Here is a 21,436-nt window from a genome sequence, read left to right as displayed (position 1 = left end):
TGTTCATTGCTCTGATTTATTACAACAAAAAAGCATAAAGCAGAATCTGCAAAGGGAAAAGACAAATGAAGTCTAGAGGAAACCAGGCTCAAGCTTCTTTGAGTTATTTCCTTACGGAGTCACACAGGATATGCTTAATCCCACTATTAAGGAGTTGTTACCACATGTGTGAAATATTGTCTACCAGAGAAACTCACCTGAGCCTTGGAGTCCAGAGTTTTTATTGGGATCAGTTATGCAGGCATCCTCTGCTTTAGCAAGTACCAAAATTCTAAACTCCCAAAAGGAAGGCAGGGGTTCAGCATAAACTATATTCTTTGTACAAACCAATTAGGCAGAGTAAATCACCCTTCTCAGGGAATAATGAGCGTTTCTTGGACATCAGCCAAGGGCCAACCTTGTAAGCAGATCTTTGTAGGGATAGCTGTAGCAGACCTACTGTGTTAACTATTTTCTGCATAAGTAGTACTTACAAAACTTATGAGAAATTTTTATTAGAATATTTATTTAAAACAGATTATGAAGGCCACCTTTTTTGTTTTAGAATTTGTATTTCTTTATTAATCTGCATTCTCCACCCTCACCCCAAGAGAATCCTTCCTGGCAAATTTAGGGAACTCATATTAAAGGAACTCTTCTATAAATTGATAGTATATTCAAGAGTGTCCTTGTAGCTATTGCTAGTATTTCATCGTTTGCTTTAAAATTTGAATACCTACTTTTTAAAAAAGTTGATATATTTTGACTTATTATTATATAGAAGTGAAAGAAACAGTAAAATTAAAAACAAGTTTTATCTATCTGTGGCATATGGGATTTTTAGGCTTATTTTCTGGGAAAAATAACAGTTCTTGAAACCACATATTGTGAAATACTTTACCACTGCTTGTGACAGCAATCATCTTCTGGGAAAGCACTGACTTTAAGTTCCCTACACATCTATTTATGAGTGCATCTAGAGGATATTTCTTGTGATAGTAGGTTCAAGTTTTTCTTAATATATTTTGTTCCTTCCTTCTATTAGTATCTAGGTTCCTCATCTCGACACTCCTAAAAATTCCTATGAATCTTAGAATCTCCCAACCCCACTGGAACCTATGAATCCAGATAAACAAGTACGAATAAGGTGTGGTTAGTTCAAAAATCTTTCATTTGAAACCCAGAAGAAAATGAAACTCATGTCAAAGATGATAGAAATATATAGTGCTAGTCTTGCAGCTTGAAGTTTATCTGTTTTTATCTTGTTTTGTAAGAATAGTACAAAGAATCTTTTTTTCTTTTGATCTGTTTGCAAGTAAGTTGTCAATATAGTGCTGATTCACTCCCAAATATTCCATGGTCTTTTTTTTTTTTTTTTTTTTTTAAATAAGGACGTTTTTCTATATAACCAAGTTTTGCCTTTATTCAAAAGAGTTTTTTTTTTTTTTTTTTTTTTTTTTTTTTTTTTTTTTTTTTTTTTTTTTTTTTGAGACAGAGTCTCGCGCTGTCACCCAGGCTGGAGTGCAGTGGCCGGATCTCAGCTCACTGCAAGCTCCGCCTCCCGGGTTCACGCCATTCTCCTGCCTCAGCCTCCCGAGTAGCTGGGACTACAGGCGCCCGCCACCTCGCCCGGCTAGTTTTTTGTATTTTTTAGTAGAGACGGGGTTTCACCGTGTTAACCAGGATGGTCTCGATCTCCCGACCTCGTGATCCGCCCGTCTCGGCCTCCCAAAGTGCTGGGATTACAGGCTTGAGCCACCGCGCCCGGCCCAAAAGAGTTTTATATGGATTAGATTTGGTTGTCATGTTTCGTCTCGAAACTGAAACAGTTCCTGAACGTTTTGACTTTGATATCTGATAAATTACAAAGATTGTAGGTCAGTTCTTTTATAGAACGTGCCTCAGTATGGTTTTGTCTCATGTTTATTCATGATGAGATTTAGGTTGCACGCTTTTAACAGGAGTATCCCAAAAGGATTGAGGTGTTCTTTTTGCATCCTCTCAAGTGGAACTCGTTTTTTATTTGTCCCATATTGGTGGTATCTCACATCCTGATCCTTTGGTTAAAGTTCTGTCTTCTGCTAGTTCTGTCCATTATTAAACAGGTTTTCTTTTTACCTTTGAAATTGAGAAATAAATTTTATGTGTATTTATAATTGTTACATATTTTGATTTGAAGGAAGTTCCCCAAGACTCTGTGAACATATTATACTTCATCAAACTTTTCCTCTCTAGTTTTAGCATCTGTGGATGTTTCTTAGCTGAATTAACTATTACTATGATGGTTGCCGAATATTGATTGTCTGTCTGGTCTTAATCTTTTTTTATATTGAAAGCTTAGTTTATTGAGAGCAGACTTTAGGAAGTGGTATAAATCAGTTTCTACAGTGATTATATTGTCTTAGCAGAAAAGTGCAGTGGCGCCATCTCGGCTCACTGCAAGCTCCGCCCCCCCCGGGTTCACGCCATTCTCCTGCCTCAGCCTCCCGAGTAGCTGGGACTACAGGCGCCCACCACCTCGCCCGGCTAATTTTCTTGTATTTTTAGTAGAGACGGGGTTTCACCGTGTTAGCCAGGATGGTCTCGATCTCCTGACCTCGTGATCCGCCCGTCTCGGCCTCCCAAAGTGCTGGGATTACAGGCTTGAGCCACCGCGCCCGGCCAGAAAAGCTAAAATTATTTTTAAATGAAAAAGACAATATGTGACTTAAATGTTTTCTCAAAATTAGAATCCAAATGAAATATAAATGAAGTGGATTTTTTTCTGTGGCTGGTGTTAAAAATTAGCGTGGTATTTGTGTACAGTGTAGCAGTCTAGTAGTAGATGGCCAGAATTTTATATAAAGTAAGGCATATTTATTTATTTTATATAAACTATATGTAGAAAATCTGAATTCAAGTGTAATAAGGTTTCCACCTTTCTTTTTGGCAGTAAAAACTACCGAGTGACAGGTAACCTACCAAAGCTAAATTCATGTTGACTACAACTGAATTCATGGCAAAGCTGAGTACTTTTTTTTTGTTTGTTTGTTTGAGACAGAGTCTTGCTCTTGTCGCCCAAGCTGGAGTGCAATGGCGCGATGTTGACACACCGCAACCTCTGCTTCCCAGGTTCAAGCGATTCTCCTGCCCCAGCCTCCTGAGTAGCTGGGATTACAGGCGCCCGCCACCACGCCCGGCTATTTTTTTGTGTTTTTAGTAGAGATGGGGTTTCGCCATATTGGCCAGGCTGGTCTCAAACTCCTGACCTCAGGTGATCCACCCGCCTCAGCCTCCCAAAGTGCTGGCATTACAGGCATGCGCCACCATGCCTGGCCAACTGAGTACATTTTTATACATTAAAGTACAAAACTACATTCGGCATACCATAACAAGGTATCAGCTCTTCCATAGAGATCACATTTGTGGTATATCATTTTCATTATATTAACTGTTGCAAAGGATTGAAATTTTGTTCTACTTTCTCATTATTATTTTCTGTTGTGGTTTCTTGCTCTTAATTTCTAACCAAACAGTTACGGTAAATTAGTTGAAATATACTAACCTTTTACAATTGAGTGCTTTTTCACTTTTTCTTATTTACGTTCATCTAATGGTTGTTCAAGTATCTTAGTCTTAAAAAACATTTACAGTATTACCTTGATTGCCAAGAACTGATTATAATTTAAGACTCCTACCAGTACTTTACTACGATTTGTAGTGTTAGGGTATTTAGTGTTAAAAATAGGTTAAGATATCCTTGAAGAATCTGTTCAGAAGATATTATGTTACATTTATATAACATGGGATTTTGAAGCCAGAAGAGTTGTAGTTAAGCACTAATTCCATAGTTTCTGGCTCTGTGACCTTGAGGAAGTCATTTAACATTTTTGAGTCTTAATGTTCTCACCCATGAATGCAAATAATAATGAAACTTTACCTAGTCTCATATAGTTGTTGTGAAGATTATATTTACTCATTCTACAAATATTTGTTGGTTCTACTATGTGATAGGCACTTTTCTTAGCTGTGGTTCAGATAATCAAAATGTAAGTGAAATTACCCAGAAATTATGAGGTGCTATTCATATATGGCTCTAGGAAATGTCGGTATGGAAATGGTTATGTACTTGGTAGAATAGATTAGTGAACCCCCAAAATATATTCCACAAAGACCAGTTTTTCTTATATTGATGATTTGTTTGGTGGAAAAGGTACACCATAGTGAAAGAAGTTTTACAAATGCTGAATTAAAGATGAGCATTTTTCTTCACTTTAACACTCAGCAGGTTATTTTTGACTACCAAAAACAAACCAACAGTGATAGTTCCCTTTAATCTCATTTTTATGCATCTCAAACATTTCCCTGGCAATCAGACAATCTGTAATCTACTTGCAAGTGCTATGTGTGAAATACCTTGTGGAGATCATTTCTTTTCTCTGAGACTTGAGCTTTATTATTTGTAAAATGTCAAGATTGAACAGGATTTTTAAGCTATAAAGTTTAGTGAATATATGAAAATTAAGCAGGATTTGGTTCCATGTGATGACTCTGCAGTTTTTTCCTTTCAGCGGGCCATAGATTCTGTATCTCTGTACGGTACGTTGAGGAGTAAACTGTTTCTCTTTTGGCTTGTTTCTCTCCCATGGCAGATAGGGTTTCATTATTACTTAGGAGGTATCGGCATGGCTCACATTCTTACCTTGAAGCACTCATCTTGGTTTTGTAATTTGCTGGGCCAGGGCCTCACAGGACCTCCCCTCTGGCGCAGGAATGGGGGTGATGTGTTGCAGAGTAAGATTTTCTGTGATTGTCAGCTTTACCAGAATCAGATGGTTTCCTAAGGAAATGGAGATTATAGACCAGGGTGCCTTTCCTGGACCACATTGGAAGGGGAGGAATTGTCTCGGGCCACGCATAAAATACACTAACACTAATGATAGCTGATGAGCTAAAAAAAAAAAAAAAAAAAAAAAAAAAAAAAATCTCATAATGTTTTAAGTAAGTTTACTAATTTGTGTTGGGCCACATTGAAAGCTGTCCTGGGCTACATGTGGCCTGCAGTCTGTGGTTGGACAAGCTTGTGCTAGACAGTCAAAACCTGTAGATTTTTACTGTAGGAAATGGTGTTTTAAATTTAGTTTCTGAAGCTTATTCATCAATGCAATCAATCTGTTTATCAAAAAGTAAACCAAGATTGGGGAACTTTTAATCTGTTGAAGGTCACTGAGGGAAAAATAAAATTCAGTTTCACCTAAGTGCATCAGCTTAATATGTTAAGGATGAGATGTGCAAAGAATTCCATTAATCTGCTTTTAAGATTCACCTGAAACCTAAAACATTCAGTAAATAATAAAACTATACTACTCAGTTCCTTACATGATTCATTACAAACCTTTCCCCAGTTTATGTATTTGAAAAGACTTACCAGACTCCACAGAGCATACTCAAATAAGACCACGATTTAAAGGCAAAGGATATGATACAGCAGGAGAAAGAGAATGCAGGCAGGTGCTCTGAAACATCCCTCCCCTATGTGAGCTCCCAGTGAGCACTTACTTACACACGAGGATTGTACTGAGTGCACCTCGAGTCACCAAGATCTGGCTTCTGAAGAGCTCCACAGAAACTCTCAGGAAGGCCCTTGTAATGATCAAGCCAGTCTTGCTAATAAATCAGCTAGGCCGGTTGCCAGCCTTCAGCAAAACTATACTCTGGTGGTTACCAGGGAAGTTTTGGGCCTTAAACAACACGTCATAAATCCCACTGTCCTTTTCTTTGCCAAAAGTAAAAAAACAGATATTCAGGGGTCCAAGTCCAGCCGTAAATCAACTCTATACACTCATTTAGGAGGGAACAACCCTCCTCCCCTTTTCAGATTAGTATTATTAGCAATGTGATTCTTCAGTTTGTCTTTTTATTTTCTAGAACATCACTGTCCAATAGAAAGGTAATGTGAGCTGTGTGTGTAATTCTAAATTTACTAGTAACCGTATTAAAAACAGTAATAAGAAACAGGTAAAACTAATTTTAATAACATGTTCTTTAATCCCAAATATGCAAAATTAGTTCATCATGTAATCAATGTATAAAATTGAGATATTTTATTCTTTTTTTGTACTAAATATTTGAAATCTAGTGTGTATTTAGCATGTCTTAACTTGGACTAGCTACATTTTAAGTGCCCTGCTGTCCATGCATTTTAAGTGCACAGTAGACTTATGGGTACCCTATTGGATAGCCACGCTAGACTGAGAACTTCAGTGTAACAAGTGTAACACTGAAAAAACGTTCCTCATCCTAACTGGCAAAATTAAAACTTTAGAAAGCAACTGTTTTTGTCAGTAATCTTTATTCATTTTTAATAAATCTTTATTCATTGAATAAACATTTATTGAGCACCTCCTATGTACCAGAGACTAATTACTGAAAATATACTGGGCTGAAGAGCTCATTGTCAAGTGAATGAAAATGATCTATAAACTGATAAATATAATACATCGTGATTAATGCCGATAAAGGCATGTATAACATGACGTGGAAACAAGTAAGTGGTGACTGGTTTTGGGTAAAAGGTGTTGAACTATTTCACCAATTCAGGGTATATGAACTTGGTCTTAAAGGATGATAGTGGTGGTATAAGACAGCAAAGAGCAGGGCAAAGTTATCTTAGAAGGCACAAAGACATAAACAAAAGTGGGGTGTTCTTGGAAAACTACTAATAGTTTAATATGACCAGAGTTTAAAACACCTTTGGGCAAGTAGCAGGAAATGAAAACAGAACCATGTAGAGAGGCAAGATTATATATCAAAGTATGATAAAAAGTTTGAACTTCATAATGGAGACCTAGTAATTGAGTTTATAGTGAGAAGCATCAAGTTTACATCTTAAAAATATCAGTTTAATGATAGTACATCTGGTGGGCTGGAGGCAGAAGAGGGTGGCTAATTAGGAAGCTATTGCATTAATAAACAAATAATGGAGATTTCATTAGAGGAAATGGGAAGAAATGGACATGTAGGAATGAAATTCTGGAATTAAAATCAATAGGACTTAAACCAATTATTTGTGGTTTGGTGGTTTGAGGGGTGGGGAAATAGGGCATAGTAAGAAGGAGAAATCAGATGTGGCATGGAAGTTTATGTGAGTTATTAAGTCAGGTTTTATAATTAATCAGACCTTTTAACTGACTAGTCACGGTAGTTCATAGGTAGTTAAAAGAACAAGCACATATTTTTGTTCCTCCAGTGGCATAGCATTTAAGAAGTAAAATGACACCTAGTGGTGAAATCCTTTAAATGTCTTTTCATTTGTATGTGCTTAAAATCATGGGTAGTGCCTTATTATTTGATTTGATTTAAAAAATGCTTAGCCTAGAATTATAGATGAATAAATAAACCTATCTAGACCATAAGCAGTAATCAGAGACATTATTTAAAATATCTTCTATGCATATCAAAGATTTGTTTTTTTCCAACCAAAAATAATACAGGATGATCACTCTAAACACTGCAACATTTTTCATTTGCAAAGAAAATGAAACGACTCTATTAGCATCCTCTCAGAGGGACCGAAATAAAAGTTAACTTATAAAGGAATAATAATCAGACTGACTTAGACTTGTAAGTCTGAATGTTAGAACACAATAGAGCAGTATCAAAGGACTATTGAACAGGAAGAAAGTTAAGAGTTTTGTACCTAGCCAGGTTTTTTGCAAGATTATAGAAGCTCAGACTTGGAAGGATTTAGCAAATACCATCTAATGTCCTTTAGAATTTGTTCCAACCTCCGAAAGATTGATGTTGAATATTGAAATAAGTTAAAGGAGTTTATTTCTAAATAATTGTTTCACTTCATAAAACAAAATCATGTTTGAACCTACATATAAAATTTGTGTCTATAATCCTAAATTCTGTCAGCCTGATTCTCCCGCTAGAACTCTGCATGGTAGAAAGAGGATATAAACCAGCTGACCTTCTTCAGAGCAAACATTTAAATTTTTTACTGAAAGGTCATATACATCTCTATATAGTTTGGAATAGAGGTTGAAGTTCTTAATTTATTCCTTGTATGACACAAGGGACTACTTTTCAGATTTAAGCCTCCTTTTTTCAATACCTTGTATTTTCCTTGCAATTCTCTCTCCCACCTCAGCAGTCCTTTCCTTTCTCCTGGCAGTTCTTTCCAGTTCCTTGGTTACTTCTGTCACTTCTTGGTTCTTATAAATTGGGCTGCTAGAGATTAAAGATTCCATGTACAATCATTTCTTCATAAGGAGGGGAAAGCGATGATTCTGTAGGATCTTACATTAAGACAGGATTAAATGTTCCATTACCAGTCAGTATACAGGTATATATTTATAAAAGTTTAATATGGGTGATATTTTGTACTAGTGAGGAGAGAATGATGGTTCAATAAATTGGCCTGGCAAGTAAATATTTATGTCAAAACCCATCTGATTATACACTTTAAATATGTGTACTTTTGTTTAGCAGTTATAGCTCATTAGAGCTATAAAACTAGCCTAGCACTCAGATGATTGATAGCTTATTAATTATTAAGAGGAAAATGTCTTCCCTGTATCAAAATACACATCAGAAAATAATTAATGTAATAGATGAATCTATTCAAAACTATAAGAAAAAGCAGATTTATATGATTTTGGTGTGGGGAAGAACTTTCCAAGCATAAAACCAAAGAGGGGAGTGACCAAAAACACTAATAGTTTTTTTTCATACACATATCTCATTACACATATACAATCCTATCCTACCAGTTCCTTCTCCCTCAGCCTTTTCCCATGTTAGCAGCCCATTCTCCTTTCTTATCCCATGAGGTAAGCTGTGTCAAAAATCTTACAGATGTTCTTCTAAAATATAGATATTTCTGAAATTTTGTATATTAACACATATACACACAAATAAACATGAGATTATTTTTCTGATCATTGTTTTACAAAAAGTAGGATTATGTTAGCTATCTTTTTGCATCTTTAAAATTTTTTTAAATTTTTGTGAGTACATAATAGGTATATATATTTGTGAGGTACATGAGATATTTTGATACAGGCATACAATGTGAAATAAGCACATCATAGAGAATGGGGTATTAATCCCCTCAAACATTTATCCTTTGAGTTACAGTAGCGTGACTATAGTTCAATAATAATGGTACATTTTAAAATAACTTTTAAAGAGCAGAATTGGATTGTTTTTAACCCTTTTTTGCATCTGAATCACTGTACTTTAGGAAGATTCCTCCAAATGTTCTGGCATTTCATTTATGTTAATGGCTGTGTAAGAGCCAGTTGTTTCTATCACAACTTATTCAGCTATTTCAAATTAGTGGGCATTCCCTTTGTTTTTATTTCTTAAACATTGCAAACTATGCTGCAGCTACCATCTTTGTACATATGCCATAGAAATTGGTCCTTTTGTTTATATGGAATAAATGCTTCAGAGTACAATTTCTACCCCTAAATATTGACGTTTTATTATTTCTAATAAATGTTCTCAAACCATTTTTCAAAAAAACTATATCCTTCAGATTTCTACCAGCCATGTATGAGTATCCGTTTCCCAATGTACTTGCCAGTAATAGGTGTTATGACTCATTTTACTTTTTTTTTTTAACTTCCTGTTTGCTCAGGATCTCAAAGTCGGCCAGAAATGAGTGACTGGGTCCTTCTCCGTTCCTCACTCTTTCCTGGGCAGGCAGCATTTTAGACCCCCAGGAATGTGTCTAGTTTTCTGAGCTTTTTTTTAAAATTTCTGCCTGAGTTCCATTTGCTTCAACTGAAACTACAGCCTTAGATAGCTGTAATACTTCCAACACATTGCTGTTATTCTGGAATGCCCTGGAGGTAGGGACTTTTGTCTCCCATATTTGAGGTGTCAAGTGAGATAGCCACAGCACTTTGGGAATAGTGTTTTCCAGAGAGCTGCAAGTTCATTCAAAATGTCGATTGTGCTGTAGCAAAAATGTTTTTAACAGAGCTCCAAGAAAACTTCAGTCCTCTCTGTTGGCTAATACTACTGCATTTTCATGGCTAGCCTACCACTGAGCTGGGTAGCCAGGGGATAGAAATAGACCTTCCTTAAAAATATCACAGTTCCCTGTCCCCGGACCCCTCGTGTTACTGAAGTTCAGTAGTTTCTATTGGGTAGATGATTTTTCATCTTGTTAGCGGCTTGGTCATTCTCCAGAGTTCTGAAATGGTTAACTTTAGTTGTTTTACTAGTAGTTTCATTTTTGTGGGAGAGCAAGTTCACCGAGGTCCTCCTGTTATTGGTGGCATATATCTGAGTTGCCAGTAGTGTATCAGTATGGGTCTGCAGTAACCTTCATTCTTGCCTCTTCAGAAGAAAGAATTCAACTGAGGGGCAAAACAGAAAAAGAGACCAAGGCAAGTTTCAGAGCAGGAGTGGAAGTTTATTAGAAAGGCTTTAGAACAGGGAAGGAAACACTTGAAAGAGACCCAGGTGGGCAATTTGGAGAACGAGTGCAGTGTTTAACTCTGACCCTAGGACTTCATAGGCATGCCCCTTCCCACGATTCTTCCCTTAGGGTGGGCTGCCCGTATGTGTGGTGCCCTTCTTACCCTTGGGAGGTGGACACGTGCAGTGTGTTTAGGAATTCGTACACTTGTCCATCTGAGGCTTTTCTCCGTTTTCCAGTGGAGTTCCCCCCCCCCCCCCCCGCGAAGGTCATACTCCACCATGTTGTTACTTACCGCCCATGCCTGGGAAGTTGCCTCTCCCTGGCACTAGCATTCAGTTAACACTTCAGTGCAGCAGGTGTTGGGTTCCATCAGGAAATGGGTTCTCCCTGGCACCAGCTGCCAATTTATCGCTTTTAGTGAGGCAGTGTGATAATTGTCAAACCACTGTCGAACCATCACCCAACATTTCTAGAGCCCTCTCCTGCCCTGCTCATGCCTGTCTTCCTACCTGTAATATTCACTGTATCATCTTGGAAGTCGATCTTTTTGGTAGTTTCCTTAGCCGTTCATAGGCAGTTAGTCTACCAGCTGTACTTTAAGATCATTTTGTCCAAATTCAAGAAAAGCTGTTGAAACTCTAATTACATTAAATTTATAAATTAATTTTGGAAGAATAGATATTTTAGGATTTCATATTTTCTTAAATTGCAACTTATTGAGGCTGATAGACTTGATTATTTAGATGTGTACTTCTGTACAATTTTTTTTAATTTGTAAGAATTCACTAGGGAAAATATTTGCAACATACATGATTGACAGAATGTTAATAAGCCTGGAATATAAAATTTATTTTCTAATACAAGGAAGATGACATAGAAGCATTGATAAAGGACAGCAAACTATTTTTTAAAAGAAGTATACATGACCAGTTAGGGATCCAAACAAATCAGATTAAAATAAGTTACCCTTTTTATTTAACAATCAGCAAAAAGAAAAAAAATTGCTACGGGAAGGTATGGCAAAATACATGTCTTACGCTGCTGATAGAACTGTGAATTGGCACAACCTCTCTGGAATACAACTTTACCCAGATATACTATATGCCAAACAATGTTTGTCACCGGGATACCACAACGGAAAACAAATACACTAAAAAAGTTCACTTTCCTGGCCGCGTGCGGTGACTCATGCCTGTAATCCCAGCACTTCAGGAGACAGAGGCAGGCAGATCCCTTGAGCCCAGAGTTGGAGACTAGCCTGGGTAACATGGTAAAACCCCATCTGTCATCTCTACAAAAAATTTAAAACAATGTATCCAGACATGGTGGTATGCACCTGTGGTCCAATTACTTGAGAAGCTGTGATGGGAGGCTCACTTAAGCCCAGGAAATTGAGGCTGTGGTGAGCCATGATCATGCCACCGTACTCCAACCTGGGCTGCAGGAGTGAGACCCTGTCTCAAAAAAAGAAAAAAAAATTTACTTGCCTAGAATTTACATACATGCCAGTTAGGCAAACAGTAAACAAAGAAGTTAAATATAAAGAATACTAGAATGTGACAAGTGCTATGGAGAAAAAATAAAGCTGTGAAAGAGGTAAGAGGTGTTGGGTTAGGGGTGAGTGTCAGGAATTCCTCAGACCATTCCCAAGTTAGGTGATTTGTCAGAAGAAATGTAATAATGTGGACAGAAATTCTGATGCACTCTAACATTTAGAGTATTTTTTGTATGCCAGTTTATAACCACTGGTTATTACAACTGGCCCACTCACTTTTTAATCTCCATTTCTATTTCAATTGAACTCATTTGAGTAAAGGTACCAGGCTAAAATATATATGTAAGAATGTTGTTATCTTTTCCTTCATTCTTGTTAGCCTTTGTTGAGATCTAACAGATACACTGTATTCCAACAAAAGATTAAATGAACTCCAAGACAGTGGTTAATCTCTGAAATATGGGAAATAAATGCTGTATTTTCTTTCTTTCTTTTTTTTTTTTTTTAGTTTTCTATAGTTTCTGCAGTGAATATGTAGAAATAGATAACTGAAATCAACATTTTAAAAAATATTTGGAATTCTTTGACAAAATGAGTCTCTAACACATTTTATAGAGGTTGGTGTATTTTAGCAGTCTTTTGGGTATTACAGTGGATGTATTTACTTGAGAATAAATATAAATGATTTTATTAGCATAGGGCTTAATATTGCAGCCTGTCACACTGGGGTGAAAATGTGATATAGATTTGTTTTTCTCAAATCTTGCTATTTTAAAATGAATTCATTTAACAAGTTGAAATTTTATTTTGCTTATCTGCAATTAAGAACATTGGAAAAACTGTCGATTTCTCCTGCTAGAATTTTGTTACATAAATGTTCTTACTAAGTTATTAATTATATTTGCTTTTTAGCACCAAATTTCAAAGAGTAACTTTGCTTGATCATTTAAAAAATATCTTATCGTGTATTAAATGCCTCTTTCAAAATCACTTTAAAGTGTTTCATGGTGGATTTCATTATATTTCACTTTCATTTTGTAAACTATCAATGTAAGAATGTAGAGTAAATTAGAATTTTAGAATTTAATGCAGGAAAATATATTTTAGGAAAACAGTTAAAGGATGGGAAGAAGCCAGAACCATGCAAACCTATCCTCAAGGTGGAATTCAAAACGACTAGATCTGGGTAAGATTTTACTTCATTGCCAATGTTCATTGTATATAATTCCTCAAATAGCATGGAAGGCTATTTTATCATTAATTTTGAAGGCCTATTTTAGCATGGTCTCCACCATTCTTAAATTTTATGCTTTTTTTATTTAACAAAAGAAGTAAAGTTGGTAAATTTAGGATAAAATACTTTTTGTGCTCTTGTCTTTAGTAGTTTTACACATTATCTTGGAAAGTTTGAATTATTTTTCCTGTTAAACTTCGTACCTTCTCTAGATCAGTCTTTAGTAGCAATAGTGTTTATTCACTAGTGGTCATTGTGGAATAATCAGTGAAGAAAAAAGATTTAAGATTGAACTATTTTTACTATATATGATATTAAAGTTATATGTATTCTTCAGAAATTAAATCTCATATAAGAGTATCTGCCAATTATGAAAATAATTACTGTTTAATATTGAGAGTTTGTTGGTTGTATTTGAAAATATTGATTGTCACTATATGAATTAGGTATGAAAATTAGATTGCTTAAACATTTATATATTTTACATATATTTTTGTATGTGTCAAATGTTAGATTAAAAAATATAATAAAGAAAAAAACATAAAATGTCTGTGAAAATTCCACATCTCTTTAACTTCCAAAAGAAAGCCTTTTATTTATGTTCTAGCTCCCCAGGAAAAGTATGTGGTTTTATTTACTATGGCTTTTATTTGCTACAGCTATGTTGGACAGTGAATATATATAGTATAGTGCAGAGGTTCTCAAATTGTGGTCCCTTGGCCAACAGCGTTAGCTGAGAACCTGTTTGAAATGCAAATTCTCAGATTCCACCGTATACCTACTGAATCAGAAACTCTGGGGTCGGGACCCAGCAATCTGTGTTTTAACTAGACCTACAGGAAATTCTGATGCACTCTAACATTTAGAAACACTGGTGTATTTTTTGTATGCCAGTTTATAACCACTGGTTATTACAACTGGCCCACTCACTTTTTAATCTCCCCTTCTATTTCAATTAAACTCATTCGAGTAAAGGTACCAGGCTAAAATATATATATAAGAATGTTGTTGTCTTTTCCTTCATTCTTGTTAGCCTTTGTTGAGATCTAACAGACACACTAAATTCCAACAATAGATTAAATGAACTCCAAGAGGTGTAGCATCTGTTTGACTGTTGCATCCTTCATTATGTGACCTGTAGCAGTTATCTGACTTCTTTGTGGTTCATTTTCCTCACTTATGACGTAGATGGATAAAATATCAGACATTAGTTGTGATTAATCGAGATGATAATGTATATAAAACATTTCAAGCAGTTCCTGGTATATAATAAACTCTATAAATGATTGAGAAACCATTTTTTTAGGAAATCCCCTGCCACCAATTGATTTTTATTTGTTACATTTGTCCTATGGCAAAGGAATTAAAATAGGAAAAGCATGGTAGCAAAGAAAGAAAAACAGGAAGAAAACCAGAAAAAAAAATCTATAATTATAATACAAAATGAAATGAATTGGCTAAATATTTAAATGAATAGTGACTAGGTTTTATTCTTATCTAGGTATTTTAACAAGTATTGACTGGCAACAAAGGCAACAGTTCAGGGAAGATTTTTTCCTCTGTGTTTCACCTGTTCCAGTATTTACTCCTAAAAAATGTTAATATTTATGAGTTCAGGTTTCTTCAAGATGGCAGTAATACTTTTTCTTTCATAGAATTAGAAATGAAAATTTAAAGTGTTCTGCTCTTTTGAAAACATTTGTAAATACAGTCATCCACTGCCTAACAGTGTCATGATCAATGGTAGACAATATATACAATGACGGTCCCAATAAATTATAATACTGTATTTTACTGTACCTTTTCTGTGTTTATATACACAAATACCATTGTGTTACAGTTGCCTACAATAATTAGTGCAGTAATATGCTATATAGGTTTGTAACCTAGGAGTAATAGGCTATACAATATAGCCTAGATATGTAGTATATCATCGAGATTTGTGTAAGTTACACTCTATGATGTTCATACAATGACAGAATTGTCCAATGATGTATTCCTCAGAAGGTATCCTTTGTCATTGAATGACATTGTTATACTGTTAAGTGGATCAATAGGATCACCATTTTGTTACAGTGTTCTCTACTTTCTCAATTTCTTTTGTCACCTAAGATGGGAAATTCAGTAACTTAAACATATTTTTCTTTTCTCTCAGTCCCTGGCCTCTTTCCTTGAAATAGCTTTCCACGTTACAATATGCAACCGAAATTGAGAACTGTGCTACCCATTCCCACCTAGAGCAGAATCAGCCTCTATTCATTAAGCTGGGCAGCGCTCATCTTTTTTCTGTTCCTATCAGGTATCATAAGCAGATGCCAACAGAATGTATTGTACAGTTCCTGTTGGCAAGTTACCAAATTGTATAAAAAGCCATCCTTTTATTCTCAGGGTCTTCTACGTTTTCTTCTCTTTACCAAGAAATAATTTGAGGTGGATTCCCTATCATCCTTTGTGGCTCAGCAAAACTATGCAACCTTAAAGATACTCTAGCCTCACTGGCCAGATTACGTCCTCTAATAATATACTCTCAAAGCATGTAGTACTTTTTCTTTCTACACCCTATACATGTCATTAGTAATGAAATTATTTATTGAATGTATGTCACCCCTATTAAACATTCAGCTCAATGAAAGCATGGTGGTGCTAAATGTGAAGAAGAAGATAGGCAGATATATTGAAAAGATAGTAATAAAGAGCTAACTGTTAAAAATGCTTAGTTTAATTCTGAGGCAAAGGCGAATTCTGACAAAAAAAATGAAATTGAGGTTACATAGCTTTTATTTTCTGATGAAATAAAGCAAATAAAACTTAGATCTGGAGAAACCAGATGTTCTCTTGCATAGGGAAAGAAAGTATTTTAATAGACATGGAACCAGTTCTTTCTTAATAAGAAGTCGGAAGTTAAATGTTAAGTCAATTCCATTGAAGTTGTTTCTTTGAGAAACTAATGTGAATCAGGTATGAAGTCTCGTGGTGAATGGCAGTCAGCACAGTGTTGTGTGAACTCTGGTGTCAGACTACCTGGGTCTGAATCCCACCTCAGGTGTTTACTCATTGTGTAATCTAAGGCAAACCAAATAAGCCTTCTCTGCTTGTTGCTTTATCTGTAAAATGGGAATAATAATAATATTATCTACCTCATTGAGTTGTTACAAAAATTAGATAAATATATAAAGCACTTGTAACATGCTCTTTATACCAGTTGTCTCACATGCATCACTAGTATATGTCTCACACACATCACTAGTATATGTCTCACACATACTGGTTGTTTCAGATGTTTGATTACCTCTGACAAACACCTAAAATGCAGTTGTTCACTTATCGTGCTTCCACAAAGCAAGTGTACAAGTGGCAAGGTTAACCAAATTTTATAACTGAAGAATCTAGTATTCCTTCCTAAATTGAGAATCGTATTTATCTGAGAGAGAAAGGCTGTGATTTAAAAAAAATTTTAGTCCTTTTTGATGTAAAAAAAAATTTTTAGATATCAAATATGATGGTTCATTAGTGGGTTGTGAAAATAATTTTGCCAGTTGTGACCATCAATTTCTAAATTATAAACTAGAAGAGGAAATAGCGCTACATAATTTAAAGGTAAGTATTGATTCATGAAACTTTTATTCAGTGGCATATATTTGTCTGTATACTGGATCATGAAGTAAAATGCACTTCTTCCTATGGGTCATGATTAAAATATTTGAAAGTCCCTGATTTAGTAGAAATAATTGACGATTTGGATTATTAGACTTGGGTCCAAATCCCAGTTCTGCCACTTACTAACTGTATTATCTTTGGTAACTTACCTAACCTCACTGACCTGTTTTCCTTACCTTAGTAAAACAGAGACAGTAATTCCCACTTTATGAAATTATTCATGAAGGACTAAATGAAATAATATGTATCTGTCACATTATAAGTATTTGATAAACTCTAGTTTCTTTTCATTTCTACTTTTACACTTTTCTTTTCACTAGTAGACTATATAAGAAGGTGTCCGTGGGGCCAGATTTTCAACAAGAAACAACTTTGGATGGGTTCAAACAGGTACTCAGATTAACTCTAGAGTTTTGAGCTACAGAGCATTAGAAGAGTTAGTTTTCTTCAGAAATGATCACCATTCAAATAATTACCAGCTTTGGGAAAAGCATCTCTTTATTATGGAACCTAAAAGCGAATATTGGATCCTTGAGCAAGACAGCTGACTAGAGGTGCCTGGTGTTCATCACCATCCTCCCGACACACACACACACACACACACAAAAGGACCAAAAAGAACAGACTAGAGCCTCTGAAGGAAAGTGATGGAGTACAGAAAGGGAGTGGCCAGTTCCCCGTGGAGTATGGCAACCCAGGATGACAGCATAGGGGGGAGCAAAACACCCTGACCCTGCTGCCCTGTATCCCACTTTGAGCCGGGAGGCACTTCCCCTTGTGGAGAAAACATAAGCCATAGGCCCACAACAGTCCCCATTACCACTGCAGGCACATGCAGTCCTTCTCTGATAGAATTCTACAGTACTCATAGGCCCGGAGCCCAGTTTGTAGAGCTTCAAGTAACTTCCATGAAGTTGCACTGCTCCAGAGAATGAACAATGTGTGTATCCTCACCACCCCATAACCCAAGCTGCTATATAGTATGGTGCCATCTTGAAATTGGAGTCAGTGCTTGAGTGCTCTGCTCAGGGACCAGTAGCCACTTTGTTTGTCCACTCTTGAGACTCCACTGTCATTCCACCGTGCTCACATGGGTGATTACAATGCCATGATCCCAGTTGCTCAGAGCCTGTGGCCAGGAACAGTTGTGGCTCTGGTGCCCACACCCATGCAGCATACTGCCCCCCAAAAAACAGATGGTCCTGTACAATGAGGGAGACAGCCCTGGGCTGGCTACAGTACTACATGTCCTTGCTCCTTAAAGGAAAAACAGCCCAGCAGACCCTCACCTGGCAGATCAGCACCTGAACCAGTTGAACTGGCATGAACCTGTGCCTTCAGTAGGAAAAAAAAGCTCAGCAAACCTGCCTGTAGTAGGTTCACCCCCCAAGTCAACCTGAAAATCAGCCAATCAATCCCAAACCTGGCTAAGCTGTACCACTCTTGCCACAGACGTCTATAGCCTAAGTCACTGAGGCACTCACAGACATTGCTGAGATGGTTTATAGCTGAAGAAATTGCATGGAGACTGCATGGTGCCTCCACCCAGAACCAAAGCCAACACACCCTACCCAACTAACATAAGACCCATATACAGGAATAAATCTTTCCCTAAAGAGCTACTCCATAAAACTGGAATAGGTGACTGTTCAACCAAATGTGCAGATTCAGTGTAGGAACACAAATATGAAAAAGCAAGGATGCATGACATCCCCAGAGGAACACAATAATTCTCCAGTAACAGAATCCAAAGAAGAGGAAATTCACCATATGCCCATAAAGAAATTCAAAATAATGGTTTCTTAAAAACAAAACTCAGCAAGATACAAGAGAATACAGATAAACAATTCAACAAAATGAGAAAAAAATAGGAAATGCAACATAGTTAGCATTTTTGAAAAGTGCAAACAGAAATCTTGGAACTGAAGAACTTAAATGAAAAATACAATTGAGAGTTTCAGCAACAGACTACATCAAGCAAAAGAAAGACTTTCTGAATTTGAAGATAGATCTTTTGAAATAATCCAGCCAGAGGGCGGAAAAAAAATAAGAATAAAAAGAATGAAGCAAACCCATGGAACTGAAGAGTTGCATTTAAATATACAAATATTCACATAATATTTATAGAGGGAGAGAAGAGATGGAGGAAAGGCACAGAAAACATATTTAATGAAATAGTAGCTGAAAATTGCTCAAGTTGGGAGAGATATGTATATTCAGATCCAGGAAGCTTAGGAGTTTCAAGTAGATTAAATTCAAAAGGTCCTCTCCAAGACACATTATAATCAAACTGTCAAAAGTCAAAGAGAATTCTAAAAGCAGAGAGAGAAAAGTGTCTTGTCACATGTAAGGGTATCTTTATTAGATTATCAACCGATTTCTCAGCAGAAACCTTGCAGGTCAGTAGAGAATGGATAATATATTCAAAATGCTGAAAGAGCAAAAAAACCTGTCAGCTGAGAATACTATACTCAGCAAAACTATCCTTCAGAAATGAACGTGAAATAAACTTTTCCCCAGACAAGCAAAAGCTGAGATAATTCATCACCACTAGATTGACTTAACAAGAAATGATTACACAGAGTCCTATGACAAGAAGTGAAAGGCAGGTAATTACTGTCATGAAAACATGAGAAGTTATAAAACTCACAGGTAGAGATAAATGTGTAAGCAAACTTGTAATACTCCAATACTATGATGATGCTATGTAAATCTTTCATACCTCACCTATGAAAGTTAAAAGTCAAAACAGTCAGTAATAACTACAGCCACAAGTAGTTGTTAAGGAGCATGCAATAAATAAGGATATATATATATATATATAAACAAAAATGTTATTTTTGTTGAGAGAAGGGTTGAGAAATGTTGAGAGAAGGGTAAAAGTCTAGAATATTATTATGCAGCTAAAATTAAGTTGTTATAATTTAGCAGCATAAAATACTCTGTTACAATTTAGCAGCATAAAATACTCTGTTACAACCACGTGATTATTTGTGTTACACTTATGATAACCATCAAGAAAGAAATCACAACAGATGCACAAACAAAAAAGAGAAAGGAATCAAAGCTTAGTACCGTAGAAAAACCACCAAACCACAAAGCCAAACAACAAGAAAGGAAGAATGTAACAAGGAATACAGAAAAACCAGAAAGCGGTTAACGAAATGGCAAGAGTAAGTTTTACCTGTCAGTAATTACCTTGAATATAAATGGATTAAATTTCCCAATTGTAAAAGAGACAGTGTGAATGAAAAAAAAAAAAAACTGTATGCTACCTACTATAGACTCACGTCACTTGTACAGATACACATAGACTGAAAGTGAAAGTATGGAAAAAGATATTTCATGCAAACAGAAACCAAAAGTGATCAGGTTTATAAAATATCAGATAAAATATACGTTAAATCAAAAACTGTAAAAAATGACCAAAAAAAGTCATTATGTAACAATGAAGACATCAATTTAGCATGAGGATATAAGTATTATAAATATATATGCATTGAACACTAAAGCACACAAATTATTACTACATCTAAAAGGAGAGATATACTGCAATACATAAGCAGTAGAGGAATTCAACACCCTACTTTCTGCAATAGACACATCATCCAGGGAGAAATTCAACAAAGAAACAATGGATTTAAATTGCAGTGTAGACCAAGTGGATCTAACTTACATTTACAGAATATTCCATCCAATAGCTGCAGAATGCACATTCTTCTCAACTGTGCATGGAACATTCTTGAGGAGAGATCATATATTAGGCCAAGAGCAAGTATTAACACATGTGAGAAGATAAAGATCGTGGCTTTTTGGCCACAGTGGTATAAAACTAGAAATGAATTACAAGAGAAACTTTGGAAACTATAAAAATACATGGACATTACACATCATGATCTGAATAGCCAATGAGTCAATAAAGACGTTGAAAATGGAAAATAAATGATTCTTGAGACAAAATGGGAAAACAATATACTGAGGCCTGTGGAATACAGCAAAAGCAGTCTTAAGAGGAAAATTTATGGCAATAAATATCAGAAAAGTAGAATAATCTCAAATAGACAACCTAACATTGCACCTCAAGGAATGAGAAAAAAGTGAACAAACCCAAAATTGGTAGGAAGAAAGAAATAATAATGATCAGAGCAGAAATATACAAAATAGAGACTAAATAAAAATACAAAGTAGCAATGAAACAGTTTGTACAAAATAGAGACTAAATAAAAATACCAAATATCAATGAAACAGTTTGTTTTTTGAAAAGTTAAACAAAATCAAGCCTTTAGTAAGATTAAGAAAAAAAGAGAGATGACTCAAATTAATAAATACAGAGATGAAAAAGGAAATATTACAACCAGTACAAAATAGAGACTAAATAAAAATACAAAGTAGCAATGAAAACAGTGTGTACAAAATAGAGACTAAATAAAAATACCAAATGTCAATGAAACAGTTTGTTTTTTTAAAAGTTAAACAAAATCAAGCCTTTAGTAAGATTAAGAAAAAAGAGAGATTACTCAAATTAATAAATTCAGAGATGAAAAAGGAAGTATTACAACCAGTACAATAGAAACGATCACAAGAGACTATGATGAATAATTATATGCCAACAAATTGAGTAATCTAAACAAAAGTGTATAAAGTTCTGGGC

General features: G+C 35.6%; 1 protein-coding gene across 4 annotated transcripts in view; it reads left to right on the top strand.

The window, feature by feature from the left end:
* The window catches only part of STXBP5 (syntaxin binding protein 5), a 191,881-nt gene that overhangs the window by 79,579 nt on the left and 90,866 nt on the right, over nt 1-21,436 (top strand). For all 4 annotated transcript variants that reach the window (XR_007724950.1, XM_050787300.1, XM_050787299.1 and 1 more), the window contains exon 9: nt 13,002-13,080. Coding sequence is in view for 3 of the 4 variants with exons in the window: in XM_050787300.1 (XP_050643257.1) it covers nt 13,002-13,080 (79 nt within the window). In the remaining variant the exon portion in view is untranslated. The remainder of the gene's footprint in view (nt 1-13,001; nt 13,081-21,436) is intronic.

Source organism: Macaca thibetana, chromosome 4 (genome assembly GCF_024542745.1).
Source record: "Macaca thibetana thibetana isolate TM-01 chromosome 4, ASM2454274v1, whole genome shotgun sequence".
Lineage (NCBI taxonomy): Eukaryota > Metazoa > Chordata > Mammalia > Primates > Cercopithecidae > Macaca > Macaca thibetana.
Note: the sequence above shows the minus strand (reverse complement) of the source record. Positions and strands in the feature narration are given on the sequence as shown.